The 19,622-nt window shown below is 39.1% G+C and overlaps 1 protein-coding gene across 4 annotated transcripts in view; it reads left to right on the top strand.

Moving 5' to 3' along the window:
• The window catches only part of SH3D19 (SH3 domain containing 19), a 79,122-nt gene that overhangs the window by 39,345 nt on the left and 20,155 nt on the right, over positions 1–19,622 (top strand). For 2 of the 4 annotated variants that reach the window (XM_044430697.1, XM_044430698.1), the window contains exons 4-11: positions 28–68; positions 1,510–1,552; positions 5,592–5,739; positions 5,920–6,130; positions 9,470–10,429; positions 13,006–13,113; positions 15,763–15,872; positions 17,342–17,400. In XM_044430697.1, the coding sequence (XP_044286632.1) occupies positions 53–68; positions 1,510–1,552; positions 5,592–5,739; positions 5,920–6,130; positions 9,470–10,429; positions 13,006–13,113; positions 15,763–15,872; positions 17,342–17,400 (1,655 nt within the window). In that variant the 5' untranslated portion in view covers positions 28–52. Of the gene's footprint in view, positions 1–27; positions 69–1,509; positions 1,553–5,591; positions 5,740–5,919; positions 6,131–9,456; positions 10,430–13,005; positions 13,114–15,762; positions 15,873–17,341; positions 17,401–19,622 lie in introns of those variants that run through there. The other 2 variants (XM_044430696.1, XM_044430699.1) reach the window with 2 other exon arrangements.

Raw genomic sequence — 19,622 nt, 5'->3', positions numbered from 1 at the left:
CTGTAACCCCTTCTTTTTTTCCTTCAGTATTCATGAATAGTGCACATCAAATATGCCCCGTGGAAGAGGTATGTCTCTGCTGTCCTTCCCAGCTGGTGCTTTATAGATTTCTGCTATGAATTTGCAGTGGTGTAATTAGGGTAGTTTGTTTCTACAAAAGAAAACAGGACTTTCTCTCTAAATCATATGGCTGCAAGAACATTCCTCCTCGTTAATTGCTTATTGTTTTAATTATATAAGACAAATGGAAAAGGTTACTTTAAAATAAAAATTTAATCATGCTAATAAAAATATGCTCAATCGACTTTGTATTGGACTAATTTTGCCTAATCAAATGAATTAAAATATAACTGCTTAACTTCAACATAATGGTTTTATATTGATAAAAAGAACTAGTGCTACATGTAGAAGCTGTGCACTACCAATTGGAAGTGGCCACACTGGCTTGCTCTTTGTCTTTTGAGAGTGTGATTACTAGGACAGGATGTTTCCCCTGCCCACACATTTCTTAATTTACATGCCTGGATTAAAACATAGGCAGTTAGAAAACTGAGCTACATAGAGAGATTCCTAAAGGGCTGCCCCAATAATTTTAGTGGTGGAAGCAGCTCCATTGATACATACTTTTGTCCGTACAGATCTGGTTTGAAAATAGCATGAACCCATGGTTTATTGTCCTGCCCAATATTCATATTGCAAATGACCAAACAAAGAAAATAGCTTGTTTGTTCAGTTTCTGGGTTGTTTGCTTCCCTTTTTCCTTACCTGCTCCCTTCTAGCTAGCTTGTATATCCTGCCTGCCTTTGTGGCAATGTAGCTCTGGCATATAGAGTGGCTGGGAATATTTTTATTTGTTTCTTCAGCCTTTTTCTTTAAATCACTCATGCCATTTGCTTCTATAGCCTGGTGAAACAACCCGTAAATTATCAATAGTTCTGGGTTCACAGGTAAGGTCAACTTATGTTTTAAACAAACTATAGTTTACAATCCAACAACAAACTATGAGCGCTTATGAATTGTTCATAGTTAGTAAACTATGGCTTATTAGTGTAGCTTTGTACATCGTAACAACCAAAAATTTGATAAACCATGGGTTATGTTAGTGCTATGTGTAATCTGGGTTTGGATCTTTGGACTTGGTCAGAATCTTGCAATTTTTGCAACCACCTTATTCAAGCATATACACATAGTTGAATTTTGTGTTTCAAAGATACCGAGTTTTGGATGTATTTCTTATGTCTTGTCTTCCAGTGCACAAAGTGTCCCTTGTGAGGATTCTCTAATTCCCATCATAAATGCCATTTGAAAACTAAAACTCAAATATTCACTTAAGGAAAAAATCTTGTGTATTTCATTTAATGATCACTTTTGTTAATGAATCATTTTGCTGATAATAAAATTTTGGTTGTATAAAATTATTTCCAGGGATTTCACAAGAAATTGGGGGCTGAAATATCAACCTCACATTAGCATTCATCCAAGCTTAACTGTTCACTTTTTTCAAACTAGCTTCTCGGACATCTGGCCACAGTGAACAGCAGAGAGAGAGAAGGTATGATGTGCTCCCTGCTATTTCATTCATTGTTCACTAATTTGAGAGTTCATATCCAATCCTCTTGTTACTGTCATCTGGTCTTGCTTTTATTTGTGTTTATAATTTCTTTGTCTCCCTCTCTGTCCTTTTTTTAAAGTATGAAACAGAGTAGCAAAGTTTTAAAATGTGTTTGTCTTGTAGAATTGCTTTTAAACGCCATCTTCTAAATTCATCCTATAGGCTAGGAAAACTTTTGGAGTGCTGTTACCCTTTATTAGATGCATGGTAAAAAGGCTATCAACATGTCATAAGACATAAACGTATGACTAGAAATGATCCTGTTTATCTGTGAAGTTCTAGCATTTTGCAAAGTGACAGAAAATTTTGTTTAGAAGACCATGTCAAGTTAACCAAAAGAGTTCCTTAATAAGAAAAGAGCTTGTCCTTGTGGTGGCAAACCTATGGCACCCGTGCCGCAGCGCTCACGCAGAGCCCTCTCAGCATGTGAGCCAAGTCACCCCAGGATCGCCCCAGCAGCCAAGCATCGGATAACAGTGCACATAGGGGCCATGCGCATGCTCAGAAAGGAGTAGTGGTGCCAGGTGATGACATCACGAGCCACGACTCATTAGCTGTAACTCGTCCGAGCTTTCACACGGCTGGTCAGTGCACTGCCAAGGACATATATATATTTGCTTGGACTGGCTGTGAGTTTGAATATATTTGTTTTTATTTAACACAAGATTTTAGCTTTGAGTTTTCTTATGAAAAATTGAAATTTAATATCTAAGATTTAGCAAAGAGATGTTCTAATTAAGAGACTGAGATTCTTTTAATGTGATGCTGTTCCCCTGGCATATTTGAATCTGCAGCATCATATTCAGGTTTTATTGCAGTGTTGGCATTTGTGATAAATAAGTGGGTTTGGGGTTGCAGTTTGGGTACTCAGTCTCTAAAATGTTTGCCATCACTGTCCTAGTTCATGAATTCTTTTCAAACTTTCCATAGTTCAAACCAGGTTGGCTGCTTCCTTATGAGTGCTTTTACCCTTTTTGTTCCAAATTAATAACCTGGAATAAACCAGGAAGAACCCTACCTATTCTTAAATCTGCCACTTGGCAAGCATGCATTCAAAAGGTTGTAGAAAACTGTTCATCCGCAAATTTGAAAGGCTTTTGAGGGGCAAATAATAATTAAATATTTGTATATTTTCTAACATTTTCTTCTGCTCCTTTTTTCATTTCATTTTTTCGTTTTTTCATACTCTCTGTCTTCTGTCCACTTATCCGAAAACAGTGTTCCCATTCAGTTCTTTCTTTTTTAAATTTCCTTAAAACTTGCATTACTGTGTATGTCCTGGCATGAAACACAAGTGCGTACATTTTGCCTTGATGTTTCTGAAGGGTTAGCCTTTAAAAGGAGTACATCAAAGTACCAGATTCTGTTTTCTTGCAGTGAAGTGGTTTTAAGCTGCAGCACACAGTTATGCTTCATTCTGTAATCTGTTAATGTAGACTACACTGTATTTTAACAAATTCTACTTGTAAACGCTATCAGGAAACATAAGTTATTTAAGACTAGTGAAAGGCTTATCATTAATGATGGGTAGTTTATTAGGAGATAAATAACCAGAATTTTGTAGGGATCATATGCATGAATGTAATGTGTGTCTGTATGTAAGAGAGGCATTGGCATCTGTGTTGATAGAGGTTGGATCTCTAATGTTCTTCATATACAGTATGAACAGATACCCATAACTGTAACAATATGTGGCTTAGCACAAGCATTCGTGTGTATTGCAAAGCTTCTGAAACACTTTTGCGGGACTGGGATAGCTTTTAGGATCACTATTGCTTTTTATAGATGCATGGTAAAAAATAAGGTTAACAAAATGTCTTAAGCTAAAAACACATGGCTGTAAAGTATCCGGTTGATATCTGTGGATCTCCAGTGTTTCATAGAATAACAGAAAATGTTTAGTAGACTGAATCTAGAGAAGCCCAGTGTCTTGCTTGAAACTCTGCCGTGGCTTGCAGAAGTATAGAGTCCACTTTGACTTTTCCATGTTTTGTCATATTACAACCTGGAATTGAAATTGAATTAATTGGCATTGTTACCACTTGGTATATGCAAGATATGCAATACTAAAGGTGCAAAATGCTTTTTTTTACTGTGACACAAAAGTTAAGACAACAAAAAAGCATTTATTAGTTGTTCAAGTTTTCATCCCCTTTGAGCCAGTATTCAATATAAGCACCTTTGGGAGCAATTATACCTGCAAGTTTTTTTTGGGTTAGTCTCCATGAGTGTGTATGTTTGGATCCTGCAATACTTACCCAATACCTCCTAGCAAATCTGTTCCAGCTCTGTCAGGTTGGATGGAGACCATTGGTGAACAGCAACTTTCAAGTCTTACCATAGATTCCCAATCAGCTTGACCTCTGGTCTTTGGCTGGACCATTCGAAGACACCCAGGTTCTTTTTTTAAACCACTCAAGTATTACACTTTGGCTGGACATTACAGGTCAATGGACTGCTGAAAGTCAAACCTCCACCTCAGTTCAAGGTCCCTTGAAACAGGTTTTCCCTCTAGAATTTCACTGTTATCTGGTTCTAATCCATCTTGCCCTCAATTCTGACTAGTTTTCCAATCCCTCCCATTTTGCAGCAAGACAAAACAGTGTAATTTCAATTTCATCAGACCAAGAATCTTTTTACACATATTTTCTGTATCTGTCCCATGCCTTTTTTGCAAGCTCTAAATGGACTTTAAAATGGGGTCATTCAGCAATGGCTGTCATCTTGCCACTCTTCCATAAGGTCCAGATTTGTAGAACATTTTGTAATAGTTGTCCATGGATGGTTTCTCACATCTTCTTTAGAGTTATCATTGGCCTCTTGATTGTTTCTCTGACTAATATCCTCCTTACACAGTCAATGAATTTTGTTGGAGTGCCTTTTCTAGTCATAATTGTAGTTGAGCCATATTCTTTTCATTTTGTAATAATGATGCTCCGGGGTTCATAATTCATAATTTGGGAGGTTTTTTTTTATAACCCACCCCTGACTGGAGCATTTGCAAAACTTTATTCTGGAGCTGGTTTGATAACTTGGTCTTCTTTATAATATTTGTTTAGATAGGCTCTCCAACAAACTCCCAGGCTTCCAGAAACAGGTGTATTTTAATATGACAACATGTGTTGCACCAGAGCTAGATATGTCACAGCAGAGGGGATGAATAGTTAGCAGCCAATAAGTACTGTTTTGGTTTTGTTTATTTAACTTTGTTCCACAATAAAATGTTTTGCACTTTCACAATGTTGAGTATCTCATGAACATCAGGTGGTAACAATGTCAAATAATTTCAATTCTGGCTCATAACACAACAAAATGTGGAGAATACTTCTCTAAATCCCTGTACATGAAATGTAAGTCAAAATAAGCAAGCAGATGAGGCCCTGTTCTCCCCAAATACAGCATTCTCAGCTAGCTAATTCAGATTCTGAGGTGGAGGAGGAGGAAGGCTTGGCAGATAGCCATAAAGCATCAAGGCTACCAAGCAAGATTACTCATACAGCATCTGAGAACCAAAATATTTTGAGAAAAGGCGACACTGTAGAACAGGGAGGTGGAGAAGGAGCTAGAATCCTTAGATCCTGTAAAAAGACAACAGGCTAAGGAAGCGAACAAATTAAGTGACATCAGGCATCCCTGCCATCTGGTCCCCAAGCAGCATGAGCCACCCTGAAGGTGGAGTAAAGACCTTTCAGAAAAGGAGAGAAGGAGCAAATTATTTCAGTTTAGAGTCAACCCTTCCCATGGATAGAAGCTACTCCCACTTAATTTAGGAAGCTATTACTTTGATTTATACTGCTGCAAACCTGTCTAGCTCAATAAAGGACTATATTTCTAAAGCTTTTGTTTGTATCTGAAGGAAAGAGGGAAGGGGAAGAGATGTTCTCATGACAATAAGGATCAGTCTTTAGATATCCTAGCTTTCCAAAATTAAGTAACAATAAATTTAACAGTGGTGCATTCCTTTTATTCCTGCTTTCAGGCGACCTGAAATCACGATAGTTGCTGCTGAACCACTTGGGCCATCTTCCTGGTTTCCGGGTGGAAATCACATTCCTCAGCAAAGGCTAGTGTTTCAATCATCCCGCACCCAGACTTCTTGGAGAACAAGTGAGCTTGTCCCGGCTGAGGTGAGTAAGTGCAGGCTTCCCCCACTTGGCCAACTGTGAATTTAATGCAGGCACATAGCATATTGATAAATTGTATCAGAATTAATTGTGATTGGTATTCAGCATGTGGAAGTAGTCCATGTACATTCAGCTGTATGCAGTGTCTCATGTGAAATTTGGGATAACAATTTTGTTTTGCAGCCACCTTCATATGAGCAAGTAATCAAAGAAATCAATCAAGTGCAAGTCAATACAACCAGCAACAGTAATGTTGCCAACGCTGCAAATTCTAGATCCACTGCTACTTCTTCAACACAAACTGACTTTCCAGAAGATCAGATAATCAGCAGTTTGCCGGAAATAAATGTGAAAAGTAATCTGCATGTTTATTCTGAATGTAAAAGCACTCCAGGTATGTAAGCATTCATTGTGGTTGAATGGTATTTAAAAGGGATCTATGTTGGTAGCAAAAGTTTCCTTTGATGGGTATGTTGTATGGGTTTGTAACATTGGTTCTTCGTCAAAAATTGGTTCAAAAACTGTTAGCTTGCAATCTTCTGGCCAAAGGCACTGCGCAGGCGCAGCACCCCATATGTGTGACTGCACAGATGGCCACTCGAAGAACATCAGTTACAGGTAAGCAACCTGCTTATTCTGCTAAGCAAGTCAAATACGTTTAGTTTGATGGTACCTAGATATTATATCCAGGATAAGCTAGCATTAATCCAGTCTAACTCTTAACTGAATCACACAAGGTGCTTTCTTTGGTGTGGAATTACATGTGGCAAAGCTTAGGGTGTGGGACAGTGTTATTCCATTGGTGGTTTTCAGAAGTGCCTAGATCGTTAAATCATAGGTACAGATTCTTCCTGATTGATCAGCTGAATAAAGACCCTTCCCATTCCTGATATTACCATATCCCACTCCACCATTTTGCTTTCTTCCTGCAGAAAGAGGGATAGAGCTCTATGCCTCTTTATGCATGGAGAAAAGAACTTGGCTTGTGCTTAAAGTTCCTCCAAGCACCAGCTGAGTCACTGTTTGTGTGAACTGCTTGTCATTTCAACTAGAACAGTGAAAAGTGCACTGAGGAACACCATTTATCTCCAAGTCAGTGATTGCAGGGATTCTCCTTCTCAGGTGTTTCTCCAGTCCAGTTGGGAGCAGGAGTGTTACATAAGGAAATACCTACTATTAACCCTAATAATTGCCAACAGGTATTTATGTTCATGCAAACCTCAAGTGGGCTTTACTTGCAGGGTAAGGGATTCCAGGAACTTCTGATCATCAAATGAAACTTTATGAGCTAGACTGGGCTGGAGGTTCCATCTTCCTGTTCTACAAATGTGACTATTTATTTAATGTTTTGCCTTCTGAAAGCCGAAGCTCCCAAGATAGTTCACAAAGGACATTTAAAAAAAATAAAAGATGCATTGTATTAAAACATATTGAAACATCATTAAAAGTTTACAATACAAAATTTAAAAATATGTATTAAATAGGTTTTATTATCTCTGTCTCTCTCTCTCTTTCTCAAAAAATAATATTAAAATTAGGCCTGTTACTTAATGCTCTGCAGTAGAGGACAGTCTTTACCTGGTGCCAGAAAGATAGTAAGATTGATGCCAGGCAGACCTCAATGCACAGCTTGTTCCATAACTGGAGGACCACCACTGAAAAGGCCCTTCTACTGCTAACTGAGTCTCCCTTGGAGGTGGCCATCAGAGATAGACCACAGAACTTGCTCATGGTGTCTGGTAGAAGATTGGGAACAGCATGTCTTCAGGTTTTGAGGTCCCAAGCTGTGTAGGGCTTTATAGGTTAAAACCAATACCTTGAATTGGGCTTAGATATAGACAGCCAGTGCAAGTAGGTCAGAATTGGTGTTATATGATCAAGTCAAATCATCTGATCCCTGTTATTAGTCTGCCTGTTGCATTTTACACAAGCTGCAGTTTCCAAACAGTTTTCAAGGGCAGCCCCCTATAGAGTGCATTGCAGTAATCTAGAAATTACTGGAGCATAAATCTGATAGCAGGCTATCGCTGTCCAGACAGGGGTGTAGCTGAGCCATCAGGCTAAACTGGTAGAAGGCACTCTGAGCCACTGAAGCCACCTGGGCCTCAAGTGACAATGATGACTCAAGGGGGCTAGGCTATGAACCTGCTCCTTCAAGGGGAGAGTAACCCCATATGGAACAGGTTGAATTTTCTCCATCTGGTCAGAGGAACCACCCGCTAATACCATTGTCAGGACTGAGCTTCTAGATGAATACTAGGTTATTCATCTAGTCCAGTGTTGCAGGTAGGCACCAGTTCAGCACATTCATAGCCTCACTTGCTGAAAACGAAAAGGAGCGATAGAGCTGTGTGTCATTAGCATATTGATGACAACACACACCACAACTCCAGACGACCTCACTCACTGGTTTCAGGTAGATACTAAACAACATGGAGGACAAGACTGACCCCTGGGGAACCCTTATTATGGAGAATTCAAGGGGCAGGTCTATATCCCCCACGTAGGCAGTTTCCCATGACGTCCCACAGGTGGCAGTCTTGCAGGTAGGCTTCTTTGCAGCACTGGGGCCCCTGGAATTTCTCATAGCAGTGCCTGAATCCACCCAGCCCCAACCTCAGCCTGGAGAATGGCAAGGGGACTGGTGAAGAGGCTAAGCTAGGTGGAAGAGAGGACTGGCAAGGTAGGAAAGCCAACACTCCTACCCTGCTGAGAGAGGCCAGGGCTGCTGTTCAAGGCTGCACTCTTCAGGTTTGCAGATACTATAGGTGTTCATTATGTTCTTTGCCCACTACCCTGAGGTTTTAGGATGTATGTACCATGTCAACTGAAATTAAGTATTCTATTATTTAAAAGAAGTAGCAGCAGCAGCAGCAAGAGCATTTAAATAGCTAAATAGTAAAGTAGGATACAAGTATACTGATACGGCTCTTTTTCCAGATGTTGTGTTGCAGTAGTGTGATTGACATTGCCATTGTGTGGAACAGCCCATCTATCATTCATAACTGATAGTACATGGTATGAAAGGAATGTTCAGTAATGTAAGCAAATGTGTTAAGATGTAGCAGAATTAAAGCAGTCACCCAGTTTAAGAAATCTTAGCTGCTTAAATGTATGACTTCAATCAGTTAATTCTCATTTAAATAGGCATATGGGTAAAAAAATGGTTCTGGAAAAAGAAGATTGCTTTTTTTTGGTTTTTTGATGCACATGTGTTGTAGTAGATACTGTGTCAAATAAGCCTTTTGAGAAGATTGCAATTGTACTTTTTCTAAGTACCTGTGTTATAAAGTAATGTTTGAAAAATCTGTCACTTGACTGAAGATCCATCCTCAAGCAGTTTACATGAGCTTTGAATTCACTTTCAGTTGCTTGATTCTGTGATAAATTGTAGAAACCCTTTGCTAATTGTTTTTATGTACTGATTAGTCTAACTAATCATCACACTTGGGAGCCAGTGAGGAGCCAGTTAGCTTGTTGAACTGGAACTCTGGGTGCTAGTTCCCACTCAGCCATGCAGCTCAATGGGTGACCGTAGGCCAGTCAGTCCTTCTCAGCCTAACCCACCTTACAGGGTGGTTGCTGTGAGCGTAAAATGGAGCTATGTAAGAAACCTTGAGTTCCTTACAAGAAGAAAAACATTGTCATATAAATGCAGTGCAATAAGAACTAATCGATTAAAAGTTGCACCCTCATGCAAAATAAGTTTTGAAATGTCAGTTTCTTTCTGCAGCTGTACAGGTTCCTCGCAAACCACCTAGACCTTCATCTTGCCTGTTGAACAGCAATCCTTCCAAAAATGAAGATCTTCTAGTTATCTTGGAAGAACATACATGTCAGGAAAAGCCTAATGCTGTGATATGTCCTGTGCCAAAACCAAGATCTAAAGGCAACCTGAAACCTGTTCTTAGAGATACTCAGAGTAGCGCACAAGACAATCACAAAAAAACTACAACAGAAAAGGACACCCCCTCAATTCATTTGAGCTTTCTACTAGATGACAGCTTTGGTGACTGTCATATGGTGATAGATACCATGGATACAGACAAGAACCAAAGTAGTATCATATCACGGATTAAAGCTTTTGAATTGCAAGCAAATACAGAAACAAAGAAGGCAGAAGTATCTCCCCATTCATTAGGCCCGAAACCCATCATTAGTGCAAAGAAACCTGTGGTGGCACCAAAGCCAGGGGTTAACAGAGCCTCGGGTGACTGTAATTCATGGACAGAAGGTAAGCTGAAGACTGTTTCCCAGGAAAGACCTCTTCCATCTCAGGAAGCTGGGAGCACTGCTATAAACAAGCCTGAATTGCCAAAGAAACCAGCCATTGTGAAAAGCACTAGCGATGGGCTCCTTAATTCAGGAAACAGATCAGCGTCAGAAAGCAGTGATGGACAGAGAAAATCTCCCATTCCTGCTCCCAGGCCACTTGTTCTCAAGAAGTCTGGCCCTGCTAGAAGTCCTGTTCTTCCTACAGTCCCACTGAAACCAGTAAATGCTGCTCCCAGACTCTCTATAGCTGCTCAGTCCCCAGCTTTCAGATCTCTAGCGGAGCCCCCTGCAAGCAACTCCGTAGTACCTCCTGTTCAGAGTACACCATCAAGAGAAGGTGATCTGATCAGCTTCGATGATGATATTTTTCCTCTAAACACAGCTGGGAATCTTGAAGAACTTACTCGGTCAGCACCAGGTAAGATTTGCAAAGGGGAAAAAAAGAAGAACATTAAAAAGAAAAAGATTTATATGTGGATTTTTATAGTGATGTTAGGAAAGTGTATTTGTCAAGGACAAATTCATATATTTCTGGCCTGTTCAGACAGATGTATCTGTCTATAGTTTAGAATTGCAGTTTGGTTAGATCATTTAGTAAATCCTCCCTTCAACCTCAGGAGATAAGCTAATTTGTGGCTAGGCTGCATCTTGGGAGCTGAGAAGCAATCTTCAGCTTCCTAGAGGAGCAGAAGAACTGTCCATTTGAGCAGAACCTCTGGCCACTGCACCTAATCGTGAACAAGGACAGGGATTAGGCTCCAAGCCTTGCACCCTGGAGGAATCCTCTCAGAAGATATTCCTTTGCTGCAATCTCCCAAGACCAGAGAAAGGGGACCAGTGGCCTTTAGGATTCACACTGGGAAAAGCAGCAGCTCTCCCTGTGCATGGCAGGTCACAATGTGTATCATTCCTGTTGCTGACTCTGATCCATGATTGCAGAGAGAGCAGCAGGGGTGAGGGACAGGTGGGGATGACTCTTTCTACTTACCCTTCCCCACCTGGCTTCCTGCAACACAGACAACAATGCAAGGCAGCTCCTCTGTCAGAGAAACAAAGGGGACTCAGATGCTTCTTCATTATGGGAAGAAGGCAAGGTGGGCAAAGAGAAGGTAAAGCTAAGCTAGTCCTTGTCACTTCCCATTGGGGGAATGACGGGCTAGTTCAGCTCAGATTCACTACACAAAGGAGTGTTTGTGAAGAGCCCTCTCTGTCAGCACGCGAGCCAAGTCACCCCAGCATTGCCCCAGCAGCCGAGAATAGGATAACAGTGCACATAGGGGCCATGCGCTTGCTCGGAAAAGAGAACCTGCACCAGGTGGTGACGATGCAAGCCTCGACTCATTAGCCATGACTCGTCTGAGCCTTTGTAAGGCCGGTCAGTGTGCTGCCAAGGATATGCTTGGACTGGATATGAGGTGTTTTTTCTAAACTAAAACCTCAGTTTTCAGGTTTTATTCTATTTAGAATGAGCAGAGAAGATGAGCAGTGCAGAAAAAGCTACTCAAGGCTTTTTCAAAATTGCCCTCTTTTCAATGGCATTTTAGCCCTGTATTAGAGTTTGGGGAGTGCACCAGCATAGGGTTAGGGTTACAAAAAGAGAAGGTGCCCTGGCATGCTTTTGATGGTTGGAATGTGTTCAAATGGGCAGAAATGATGAGCAGGGCAGAAAAATGTACTCAAGGAAGGCTTCTTCAAAATCTCCCTCTTTTCTGTGAAACTTTAGCCCTATATTAGGGTTAGGGGTGTGCCCCAGGGCAGGGTTAGGGTTACAAAAAGGAGGTCCCCTGCCATGATTTTGATGGTTGGAATGTGTTTAGAATGGGCAGAAATGATGAACAGTGCATTTTTTAAAATCGTCCTCTCTGTTGGCATGCGAGCCAAGTCACCCCTGCATCGCCCCAGGAGCCGAGCATCGGGTAACAACAAATATTTTCACCATGCTCATTGTCAGAAAGGAGTAGCAGCGGCAGGCAATGATGTCACAAACTGTGACTCATTAGCTGCACCTCACCCAAGCTTTTACATGGCTGGTCAGTCCACTGCCAAGGATATATATATATATATATTTGCTTGGACTGGCTATGCATTGTTTTTTCTAAAGAAAAACTGCAGTTTTCAGGTTTTATTTTAGTGTTGTCACTTTGCAATAAATAAGTGGGTTTTGGGTTGCAGTTTGGGCACTTGGTCTCTAAAAGGTTCGCCATCACTGTCCTAGATTTTTTAAAGCTTTAATTAATCTAGTTCTGCAAAGAATGGAGCTAAGCATTTTCTTAAATAACTAAGATTTGTTTGTGGATCCCAAAGAAAAGGCACTGCTTATGCAGTTAGTTCCGTGTGATTATATGACAGGTTCTGTAGCAAAAATTGGAGTACTTCAATGAAATGTTTGCTATGATCCACTAAGTTTTGCAAATTAAATAGCCAGGTTGCCTGTGAGCCCATGCAGGGTGTGAAGCAAGTAAATAATTTTAAAGAGCCTACATCAGTCAGTATTCAAGACTGTTCCAGTACAGAATGTCATCTCTTCCCAAAAATAAACTACTACCAGCCATTGCCAGAGCATATGTTTAAAAACGCATTAGGTAGATTTCACAACCAGCAATTAGCCAAATTGGACAATCTGTTGTTAACAAGTCATTAGTAGCTTGCTAGCCAGTTTCACTAGTTAGCTCTGTGGACAGAAATAACAAAACCAGAAAGTGTATGTCATTTAAACTGTAACTTCCACAGAAGCATCAGATGTAACAATCTGGATTTAGTTCCTGTAGGATATTTAATAATGCACAATCATTCCAATAAACATTCAGGAAGAAAGGACAGGATAGTCTGCAAGGATACTATGAACATCTTTTCAGTCAACATGTAGAATAAGGGTATTTTTCACATTTTATTGCATTAATATATCCCTTCAGTGTACTATTATAATGAATAATGTTTCTGATGCTTCCTCTTGAATTGAAACAAAATTAAAGGCTATTTTTGTGGGTTTCTTAGATCTTGTCAGTTTGCCTTCCAAACATGAGCCTGCAAAAGAACAGGCAATCCAGTCAGCTGTTGTGCGGAAACCTACTGTGATTCGAATCCCAGCTAAACCAGCAAAAGGTAATATCTTAGTATTTAATGTTTTTTCCCTAGATTTTGGAAAATATTATATTGAAGACTCTATTTTCTTAGGATCTTTTTAAAGACAAAATGAATTAGCTATAGCTACTTGAAACTAAGTTAATTTCTAATACAGGATTTCATGAAACTTGCAATTTTTCAATGGGAGATCCTTAGACATAACTTGGAAATTGATAAATATATAGATATTTGGGACACCTATGTCGAAGTATATGATGTATATTAGCAATTGTTTATAGTATAGTTAATAGTATTGTTAATATATGTTCAGTTATAGATTAATATACAGGGATGCACAATAGAAATGCAACCAGTGCTATGAATCTTTTCTCAAAATATTGGAAATCCTTTTCTTTTTGCTTTTATGGTGTGGTTTAGTTATTTTTGTATTATACAACACAATATAATTTAAAACTTCTAATACATAGTTACCTTTCTGTCATAACTTTTGAAATATGTATTAGAACATAATACAAACACAGAATGTTATGGTGGAATCCTAGTAAAGTCTGCCCAGAATTGAGTCCCACTGACTTCCATGTGATTTACTTCTGAAGACATGCATAGTCTTTACTGTGGTTTAAGGTTTTGGCTCCATGCACCAAATCTTTAAAAAAAAAACTCAAAACCACAATCTATACACTTTTCTGTTAAAACAATTTTTAAATGTTGTATAAAATTATAATTTTTTCAAAATTGAGCTTATAAACTTGAAAAACTAAAGCTGCCTGAACTTTCTGTATTTACATGAAATGAAGTATGCAATTATTTGTTTATTAAAATGTTCTCTAAGCTAGCATTAAAATATACATTCTTACAAATTTGAGATTTAAATACAAGTTCAAAACAGGAAAGCTAGGATGTGACTTTCAGTGCTATAACCCTAAATTGTGTAGTGTTTATTTAACCTTTGGTTTCAGCATTCAGTTCAGGTTTGTTTTTATAGATCTGTTTCAGCTTTGCATATAAATGCTAATTTGCACAATGCAGGCAGAGATTTGGCTGGAATAAGAAATCAGTGGTGGCATAAAGTATAACATTAAATAACAAATAAACAAATAAAAACACCTCATTTTAGGACAGTGTTTGCAGGAATTTTACCCTGTTGTTCCATCTGTTCTTGATGTTCACGGATCTGCATTATATCTTGACTATTCTTGTGTGTCAGCACAGAACAACTTCCACAGAGATAGGAAATTACAGAGAAGAGCCACCAGTCCAGTTTGTGTAGGTGTTGCAACATTCAAAATATAATTTGATTTCTTTTTGATTTCTTATTCTTTAGAACTTGTTTATCCCTGTTATCACTGCTTTGCTAAACCATGGCAGACAGCAGCACTGGCACTTCTGTCCTAAATTGACTAGAAATATGTCTTCATTTTAGGACCAAACTATTAAATCTGTGAAATAAGCAAACATGTACAAAATGCATTTCCTTTCCTTTACCGTCAAGAAGCAACTGTCAAGACCCCATCTCAATTTTGTGGCTCTAATTTCTATCCTTGTGTTAACAGTGTTATTTAAGGATTAAAAAACAAAAAAAAACAAATTCCCAGCTGTGAGCTCTACTGTTATTGCTCAAAATGCTGACTAGAAAATTTATTACATACTTGAGTGTCTTCTACCAGAGGAGTAATCATACTGATTGCTTAAATTGCCAACAGAGATTGAACCAAAGTGGGATTGTCTTGTGTGTAGTAAGCCCAGATTTCTTACTGATGCTGAAGAGAATGATTATTTTTACATGTTGGCCCATAGTTTGGATTCTTTTCTCTTTGCACATGGCCCATTTCTCCAAGAGTTTTTGTAAAGCTTCAGACTGGGCCCACTGAACATTATAGAAGATTCAAGCAATATATAACCTTTTACATGTGCTGAGTCAATCTGCAGCTTTGCTGGTGTGTTGTTACAGTACTTGTACTGTAATAAGACATCCTCTTAAAAACAGCTTAAATAAATGTGGTGCCAAAGCCAATTTTATCACTAAATTCTGATTTTGAATGTTAGGGACTGTTTTAATTGAGGGCCATCATCACATCAATGAGCACTGCCCTATTCTTGTTTCATAGTGCTAAATCATGTGAGAGAGGTGGCTCCACAAGATGCCATATTCTTCTTTTTCTTTATAGTTGTTTGGCCCAAGGAAAGTGTAAAGATGTAATAGCTGGAGGAAATAGATGATTTATTTGCACTGGCCATGTATGACCAATGATGGGTGGTTTGAAAGTGGGAGGTGGGAAATGGGAGGTGTATATCTTCTTAGCTGGTGATATTCAGGTGTTTGGGGATTCAAATCCAGTCACCCAAAGCAGCCATGGTAAAGCATGGTCAAGAATGCTGGGAATTGTAGTTCAAAACTTCTGAAGGACATCAGGTGAGCGGGAGCTGACCCAATGTACCTTTGCCAGTGAATCACAATCCCTAGAGAAGCAGTCCATACTATATGTACTTGGCTGCTTAATTTTATTTTGGTGTTCATGTATTCCTAGAAATTGATGAACGTCCTGGTCAGGATGTAGAATCTATACTTACGAAGAGCTGTTGCAACTCCATTTGATCAATAAGATTCATTGGCAGTATTTCTGAAATATAACTGTTAACATTCACAAATTACTAATACTTTTTCAGCTTTGAATGAAGGTCCAGAAAGCCCTCCTCCACTTCCTACAGAAAAACCAATTGGAAACACATCTGGCATTTCAGCTGGAAAAAACAGCAACATAAAAACAGCAAAAAAGGTTGTACATCTAAACTCATCCATTTCTGTTTATAATCTTTGTAGAAGTATGTTGTATACAAGATAACAATGAAAAAAAATAGCCATGATGTTGGGAGGAACTTCTAGATGGTAGGAGCAGTTAGGTAATGGAACCAATTACCTAAAGAAGTAGTTGGCTTTCCTTCATTGGAGGTCTTCAAGGAGTGACTGAAGAACCATTCACTGGGGAATGCTTTTGTTCTGGATTTCCTGCATTGAACAAATGGTTGGACAAGGCACCCCACTACACCAGGATTCTATCTTAGTTTCTCTTAAAAAACCTTTTTATATTAATAATGTACAAGCTGTGTGTTGGAAATACTGATGGCATTAAGGATAGGGAGTTGCAAGAAATAACCAAAGGCTCCAAGCCAACAATCCAACCAGAGCGGGGAGCTTTTTGCTATGTCTCTTTTTGATTCAAGACACTGACCTTTGTCTTCTCCCGGCTTCCCCCTTATTGTGAACACTTTTGCATTATCCCTTCATTGGGTGTGATCAGATTATTTAATCATTCCCAACAAGTAAAGAAACAGTTCTTGAAGAAGATTTTTATTTTGTATTGCTGTATTTATTTCCTGCCTTTTTCTCTTTTAATTGGGACCAAAGGTGGTTAGACTGGTTTATTGCCTACTTATGTACTCTAAGGTTAATCCTTTTCAAGGGAGGAAATAATGCTTCCATTCAGGAGAAGAAAGAATGCTTTAACAGGCCTGCATCAGCAGTTGTACCATGATGGGGAAACTGCTGGGGAGGATAGCTTCTAGAACGGCCCACTGCCACTGTCACTTGCCTGTGCTCTGGATTAGTATGCCTGTGCTTTTCCCCTGACCACGGTTCGTTGAAAGGGTGTTGAGCAGCTGTAGCAAGAAAGTGACAGAGCTATCATCACTTGGTGTCTTCAGCTTTCCTGGGACCACCTCAAATGAGAAACTGACTTAGACTTTTAATTCAGAAAAGAGGAAATATTTGACTATCACTATTGAAAACACTCTACTTTGAAACATAAGGTTTGTTCTCTTATTAGAATAATGATACCATCATTTGTAACCATTTGTTTCTATATTTCAATAGCTGTACTCATTGCATCCTTCAGTAACTTCTAAATTCTTGGTTTCAAAAGTTCTGTAAGTTTAAAATGCCATAGATATTTGGCTTGTATCCAGTGTTAGCACTACTTAGAGTAGACCAATTGAAAGTAATAGCTTACCTTAGACTAACATTGGATACAAGCCTTTTTGTGCAGTATTGCCTATATGAACGGATTAACTGATGGAGAAGAGATAATTCTCCAGTTAACTTGAAGAGGAAAAAATAATGACATGAAAACTTCTGTAATGTAGTACTTTTTCCATTTTCAAAGACTTTTCCTTTGAAGTAGACACAGTAATACCAAACATTTAAAATGTCATATCCAAATGGTAACAGCAGCATTATATGCTCTAATAGGAGTCCGAGCATTCCAGTTTGACATTGTCAAGCAAGAATATACCTATCATGCCCCTACGGTGAGTAAAATCAAAGTGGTCAGCAGTGGTGTGGGGAAGGGGTTCTAAGACAGCTTAGTATGGTACTAATTTTGCTGCGACCATGTTGATAAGCTAGTTGGCTATAAGTATTGGTGTTATTCTCTAGAGTCGTCATAGGCAGTGATATGTCATAATGTAGAGTGTATTTAAACCTAGTTAAGAAGTCTTACCAAGTTCCCTTGTTAAGAATTACACTTTAGTTTACATGGGCATGCCTATGTAAACCAAGTATACCTTTGGCACTGAATTCTAGGTTGGGTGCTGTCCTGATACCCACAAATCCTGAGAAAGTCAGCAACCATATCAAACTCCTTGGAAGGAATTCTTTCCTTTATGAAAGAAACATTTAAATTGAGTTACTCTCACATTAACAGAATAAGAACTATACATCCGTCACCCACAAATAGGACATGAGTGCCCTAGCACCCTCCAGCTGATGTTCCTTTGCAACTGGTGTGCATAGCAGATTCCCTGTGATACTAAAGGTAGCAATTACCCATCTGGACTAGTAACCATCCTCAAAGAATTGATCCAGTCTCCCTTAAACATCATCCAATTTGGTGGCCATCATTTTATGTTGTGGTGGTGAATTCCATAGTTTATACAGTAGGTGAAGAACTATTTCGTTTTACCTGTCCTGAATTTTTCACCAATCAACTTCACAGGGTAACTCCAGCTTCTAATATGAGGTGGGAGAGAGAAAAATGTCTTCCTGTCTTCTTTTTCTCAACCACAGATAATTTTATGCATCTCTTATCATTTCTCCCCTTACTCACCCTTTTCCCAATGGAAATAATCCAAGATGTAATCTTTCCTCATATAGATGTTGCTGCAGCCCCTTGATCATTTTAGTTGCCCAGTTCTGTACTCTTTCCAAGTTTGGTGGAACCATACAGTATTCTGAGATTTGTGTAAGGACAGTGTGACATTGGCAACTTTCCTTTTGATTCCTTTTTTAACTGTGCCTAACATAGAATTTGTCTTTTTCACAGTTGCAACACATTTCATGGCTTAAGAGGTGGCACAAGGGCAATTAATGTTACACTCTGGGAAACAAAACCATATGGTGCAGTATTGTGCATGGTTTTGCATGAAATTTCTTTCAGCTTGATGATCTTTTAACCATGCCAGTGCAATCCTTCTCTTTCAGGAGTATTGTGCTGCCATGGTTGAAATTGCTACAACCATATGGAGAGCAGCTTCACTCAGAGCTTTTCCTTCAGGGCAGCTTTCAAATCATTCCATTTTTAAGGGGCTCATACAGTGCTAGTGTGATATAGAGCTGAGCCATAAGGAAGGCTTTGTACAGTTTTGCTCTGTATAGCAAAGGCTGTTAGATAGCCATTCTGAGCAACTGTGCAGTGAATTAGAAAGTGTGTTGCAACTCTTCTAACATAGTAATAGTGTAATAGGAAACTTGAACTGATTGTGAAGCTGAATCAATCCAGTCTGACTTAGCAAGAAGACGGTTTTGAAATCTTAAGTTACAAGAGTAATGATGACAGGAGTAGGCAATAAAGTGTTGTTTCAGCAAGATTCACCTAATCTCAAAGGAAATGATTCATTGATGCTAGTTTTAATAACATGGGTCTGTGTGTGTGTGTGTGTGCGCACGTGCATGCATACATGGTTATTTTTATCTGTTTAGATGTGGTAGATGTTTAATCTGTTTGATTTTTGTTTGCCTAAAAACCGAATAAAGTACACTCTATTTCCTTCTCCTTGTCAATGTTTTAAAACTTGTTTAGTAAAGAAGAAACTATTTAATTGGTCTTTCCCATGCTCTTTAATTACAATGTTAAACTTTTGAGCATGTAAAAGAGATGGGTCCAGAGGAAGGGGCATTGCCATCTCAGAAACCTCATATGGGCCAGATTGGAACCATGAACCTTAGGGCTTCATTACTCCTGCCCTAAACCATGCACAGTCCATATGTGTATTGAAGGCTTTCCAGAAAACCCAATCAGATAATTGGTCAAAAGTTATGCCTATAAAAACCTTCCTCCACAGCACCAGAACAAAAGATCAGCTATAGCTAGACTGGGCAAGTATGGGATGGGTATAAAGAGAAAAAAGTCATGGACTTTGTCTTTCCTTGACTGTCTTCTCACGAGTGTGCTCCACAAGAAACAGAATGCCCTCCATCTTTCTTTCCTTTCTCTTGTATCATTAATTTCTGATCATGTTAACAGCAGCCTTCC

This window comes from Varanus komodoensis, unplaced genomic scaffold (assembly GCF_004798865.1).
Source record: "Varanus komodoensis strain SLA01 unplaced genomic scaffold, ASM479886v1 scaffold21, whole genome shotgun sequence".
Classification (NCBI taxonomy): domain Eukaryota; kingdom Metazoa; phylum Chordata; class Lepidosauria; order Squamata; family Varanidae; genus Varanus; species Varanus komodoensis.
Note: the sequence above shows the minus strand (reverse complement) of the source record. Positions and strands in the feature narration are given on the sequence as shown.